Source organism: Nelumbo lutea, chromosome 2 (assembly GCF_056320005.1).
Source record: "Nelumbo lutea isolate HS-2025 chromosome 2, American lotus-T2T, whole genome shotgun sequence".
In the NCBI taxonomy this organism is placed as follows: Eukaryota; Viridiplantae; Streptophyta; class Magnoliopsida; order Proteales; family Nelumbonaceae; genus Nelumbo; species Nelumbo lutea.
Window position 1 is genome coordinate 50,311,257 of NC_142685.1, and position 5,438 is coordinate 50,316,694.

General features: G+C 36.7%; 1 protein-coding gene across 1 annotated transcript; it reads right to left on the reverse strand.

Moving 5' to 3' along the window:
• Positions 1 to 2,352: 2,352 nt before the first annotated feature.
• Positions 2,353 to 3,732, reverse strand: LOC148870582 (zinc transporter 2-like). The gene is made up of 2 exons (XM_088973576.1): positions 2,972 to 3,732; positions 2,353 to 2,842 (listed from the first exon to the last, which is right to left on the reverse strand). The coding sequence occupies exons 1-2, from the start codon at positions 3,591 to 3,593 to the stop codon at positions 2,451 to 2,453; spliced, it is 1,014 nt and encodes a 337-aa protein (XP_088829702.1). The 5' UTR covers positions 3,594 to 3,732; the 3' UTR covers positions 2,353 to 2,450.
• Between the last annotated feature and the right edge of the window lie 1,706 nt (positions 3,733 to 5,438).

A 5,438-nucleotide genomic window follows, 5' to 3' on the forward strand; every position in this document is an offset into this window, starting at 1 on the left:
ATCATTACCGTTTGAAATAAAAACTGATTTTTTAATATTTTGTAGGAGAAGCCCGCCTATAGCCTATCTTTAGCTTACCTTTTCATTTCACATCGTCTCCATCAGTCACACCTAGTTTCTTCAGTTGGTTTTGCTAAATAAGGTCGAAGTTTCAAATCAAATACAGAGCTTTTCAACTTGATTTATCTCTCAAGACATACCTTCAAGAATCTTTAGGAGAGACAAAGAGTAACTCAGTTATATAGGCATCTTTTTATTTGAAGACGATTATTAGACCTGCAAGCGATTTCTGTCGAACTGAGTAAAATAAACTCGACTTCTCAAACAGGTCTTTAGAGACAACGGATGAAAATTTGATGAATGCACTTGAATTGAGTCAACAAGATAATAGATTATTGGTTGATGGTTCCTCTTTGAAGTGTGTTTTTCTCTGAATGTAACAAGCAGCCCAATCAATCGAATTCATTTTATGTTCTTTTGTTAAATTAAGTTTGAGTGGTTAAAAACTTAACATAATACGGTCAATCAAATTTGGATATTCGGCTTATTCGACGAATTTAAATTCAATTGATTATTTTAGAAACCTATCAAATATCGAATCGAATTCGAATCGTCTCTTTAAATCAAGCCGTATTCATTTCGACTTTGCTCGTATGGGGCACTGACTCACTATGCTGGTCCATCAGCCCATCCGCTCTGTAGCTGTACGTCGTTCGAACTCCATGCCTATTCTCCCCTCTACATCCAGTGATTAATATATATACATATATAATACTGATCGTCGCTAATTAAGTAAAACACAGTACTCCATATTAATTATTCGATCAGTTAACAAAAGTGGATGAGGTATTAAGTTTCAGTGTCTCTTTAATTAGTCGTCCCTACTTACCAGTAGTACTGCAAGGTGATATTGTTCTTAACATGGTTAACAACCTTCACAACAAGCACCCCATCACCCTCCCTAGCAAAAATGCGAGTCCAGGAAACTTGCCATTGACAATCACAATGCCCTTTGTGTGACATAATGCATGGTGTCACATTCTACAGCTTAATCTGCGAAGAAGAGGACATGAGACGTCCAAACTTGAATTTAATTAGAGATTGCTCTGTTAATTACGTACAAGTAGAACCAGCTAGTTGGCCGGCATTGCGGTACAGCGCGTACTTCGAATTTGCAGCGCCTCGTTATTCCCGAATGACTACTGGTGCTCATCATCACCACTACCATAACATATACTCGTGTAAATGGTATGTGAAAATTCAATTTTGAATTTGATATTTGATATAATTAAATTCAATTTGAATATTTCATTCATGCAGAATAGATTCAAATTTGGGTATGACCTAATTATTTAAAATAATTAATTAATTAATATTAATTTTCAATATCCATCCAATATTAAATTGAATTCGGATATTAGATTTTTTAATCAGATTCGAATTCGATACTACTTGATCTAGTTCCAGTTTGATCCATTTGCATCCCTATCAGAAAAGAACCCATCTTTCTCTCTCTGGGATGAATTTAACTTTTTTTATGTATTCAAGAAAGATTTTTCAGGCTGCTTATATAGCTGAAAGTTAGACGGTTAGACCATGTCTGCTGATATATTGATAAGATGCTAATTAAAACTATGGTTTTCAAACCATTATTGACCCATATGGTCAGATTGTTCTGCCCAGGAACTATCCAGGCAACTAGTTTCGTTTTATCCTAAACCCGGTCTCTGACAAAAAATTGTTTAATCAGTCAACGGTTCATTGATTCGGACAATTGATTTGTCAACCCATTCAACAGTTTTTAGCCATTTTTTATTTTTTAATTATTTTTATATTTTTTATTTTTTATCAGAACGGACCATCCATTCAAACCAGATGGTCAAACTATGGATCCAAAATGATTAACCAAAATGATTCCGTTTCCAGATCGTTTTTTAAAAGGATGATTAAAACTACCAAAAGGAAGCTAGACAAAAATGAAAGCGCTTTTATGAATCAAATTTCAACAATGTCCTGATAAATTTGATAACAAGTTTATAATTGTTAGAGAAGAAAAGTGAGCGTACGTAAATAGGGATCAGGGACCTCAACTAATAGGCCGGGATTAATAATATGGTTGTTTGATCAAGTTGTATCAGAACTTTACTAAACACGCCCTATGATAAGTAGTTCAACCGGGGGTGTGTGTGTGTTTTTGTCTCCAGTTAATCGGCTCTCCTTGTATTTGATCCTTATTGTTCTCAATATTATAAATAATTATATATAGTTTAGCACAGGATAATGGATTATTATGGGCCTGTGGTTGTCCACTTTTAAGTCCAACAGACTTTTGCCTGAGGGAGTGCGTTAGAGAAGACAAACATATATTAGGGACTTCAACTTAAAAGTAAAAAGCTTAAGGTGCAGGTGGAGCTAGCTAAACAATTAATTACAGTGGTGGGGTTATATAATTAATCCCAGATCAAGACAACTGAAATCACAGCTACACCAGCAAGTACAGCAAGAAACTTGAAAAAGGGAGTGTCGAAGTAAGATTTTTCCAGAGGTTTGAATCCTTTGGCAATAAGATGGTTGATGGCCACATAGATGAAGACACCACAAGCAAGACTCATGGAGATGGCAAAGATCCAATCAGCAACTGCTCCTTGTGTTGTGGCATCGATGGCAATGCCAATCCCTACTCCAACGGGGCTCGAAATAGCGAAGGCAAAGGCATAAGCAACAGTTGTTAGAAATGGCCTCTTGGGCAACATCCTCAGTAGTGCGATTCCCATGGCAATGGCTGCAAATACTTTGTGCAATGATATCGTCCACAAGTTTCTCCATGCATCTGCCTTGGTGGCTGAAAGTACATTTACAACTTGGCTTAGCAAGGCCCTCACTTGCAAAAAACTTGGGTAAATAAGTATAGTTAGGATGAGGACAAGGTTTAATTGTTTAAATGATAATGTCAAAAAACTTAATTAATTACCTGAAACTCCAACTGCTATGCCCTCAAAAATAGAATGAAAACATAGTGCAAGGATAAGCAGCAGGGTATCTCCAACAAATGATGCTTTCATCACAAACATTGGGTTATGATCCATGGCTGCCTCTGCCTCATCTGGTGTGTTTTCATCCTCCACTACTTTAGCTTCTCTTTCACCCGGCCGGCTTGTAAGGACGCATAAAATAGAGTCGGCTAACATGGTGAGAAGGTAACCCACCGCCGCGAGCATGAAAGCAAAGGGATACGTCTTGCTTGTGAGATCACCAAAAGTAGTGTTTGCGTCGCCTAAGAAATGCATTAGAGCAGTTGCTAGGAAAACTCCACCAGCAAACTGAGTGCCCAAGAGAATAAAGCTCCCGTTCCATGGTAAGAAGTAAGGGGAGACTCCAGCGGCAAAGGTACTCCCAAAAAGGATTATGACACACCATATCTTTACAAGTATTAACTTTCTGCCACGCAAATCCGTGCCGCTGCCACTGTCGCCACCCCCTGGCCCTCCATGACCCATTATTTCTGAGAATTGCAGACATAAGAGGAGAGCAACGGCCAGCAGGATAGTTGACTTATTGAAAGCTTTCACTGAAGGGGATGATGAGGCCGCCATGCATATGATTCATGAATCGATCTGCTTGCTGATTCTTCTTGCTCAATTTAATGGCTTTCAACTTAATTAAAACCTCTGGCTCTTCGTACTACAGGTTGACCTTTCAACACTTGTACTACACACCCATAATTCTTCTTCTTTGAATCTGAATCTGTTACGCCAGTTAACAGATGAGTTGGATAAATGCATGTTTCTTTCAACTTGTCCAAGAGTTTCTTTCTTTCTTTTCTTCTCTTTCAAATTACCTAAATTTTATAATAATATAAATGATCTCAGACGACATGATTTCGATTCCAAAATGGAGCATGAAGCATGCAGCACCCAAGCAATCCGGAAAGCGTTGAAGCATGCACAGAGACTATTAATCAAAGTAATTGGGTCAGCCTTCCCCAGTACCCATGGAGTTGCTGCCCAATTTGTGCTAAAATTTTGGTCCCAATTGATCTGATTATTTATTCTGGTCAGAAAAATTATCAGAATTGATAATCACAATAATATTAACAAAAATAAAGATGATGATTTTATAATAATAACTATTTCGTTGAAACTGTTAATGCTGAAGGCCGCAATTGACACCAAAGCTTAGCAGAATATATATAAATCTGTTGTTATCAACTAATAACAATCTTCGTAGTATGTCATTATCCGGTGTGGGGCAATGGCGACTGTGTAAGCGCGTTTAGATTTTACAACCATATGCATATTGACTTTCCAATGCCTGTTAATAATATAATGAGGCAGTTCATGGCCCCCACAAAGCTGGGTGTTTATCAGGTGGAACATTCACTCTCATGACTTGTTCAACCCCAATACATGGTATATGAAATTTCTCATTGGATCTCAAAAGCTACAAATTCACTACTTGTTGGGGTATTTGAATATTTTATGGGGGCATTTTTTATTTTTGGATTTTGAGAGGAGCAAGTTGGTTAATGGGATTTTGGTTTCCATTGACTAAGAACTGTATGTTCTTTTATGAGATTTATGTGGGGATCAGAAAAAGTTTATTTTCTTGGATATCACTTATTCAGGTAAATGATGTCCATCTCTTAAGTGGATAATAGCTTCTTCACCTAAGAGAAAATTGTCAACACTTAGATGGGACAAAAATACCCCTATTAATAATGGTAAAATGGTCATTACATTATTTATCTAGAAAATAAAAGAACATGGATAAACACACTTATCTGGGTAAGTGTTTCCCAGAAAAAAATTATCTAAATAATTACATTTACCCGGATAAATAACTTACCAAAAAGCAAAACGGGGCCTAAATGTATTATTTATTTTTGCATCATCTCTAACTTAAATTCAAATCATCAAATTTATCATACATAGCCTAAGTTCTCATTTATAGATTCTTCTTCTCTATGCGCTACATTAGCTCTGAAACTTCTATATATTTCTGCTGCGTATCTTCTACTCAGGGTGGAGGTTTATCTTTGATTTATTTGGTGTCCCGATATTGTTATATTATACATATTAAAAAATCAATATAAATTTGTGCTGAACAAGATGGCTAGCCTGACTTTTATCTGTTAATTAGCAATATAATACTGCCTCTTTGTGCATTTCCATGGCTACCCTTCACACAGAGACTTGCTAATGCTGATGTTAGTAAGATCGATCCCACTTCTTACCATTATTTCAATCATTTATTCCCACTACCATAACGTTCTTCTTGTTAAAAAATACAAGTTCTTTTACATAATATAGTTTCAGATCCTGTTATCCCTCAACTGAAGCCCCAATGGATCAACGAACCCAAACAGCCAGCCTTTAGCCCTATAATTAGGGGTGTCAATTGGACTGGATTTAGTCCAATCCGATCCAGTCCAATGTGAG

What these genes read in the sequence shown, in the direction of transcription:
- LOC148870582 (XM_088973576.1), bottom strand. Translation starts at nt 3,593, where the DNA reads ATGGCGGCCTCATCATCCCCTTCAGTGAAAGCTTTCAATAAGTCAACT. An exon ending in CATAGCAGTTGGAGTTTCAG is followed by an intron (nt 2,843 to 2,971) that starts GTAATTAATTAA and finishes ATGTACTTTCAG; the next exon opens with CCACCAAGGCAGATGCATGG.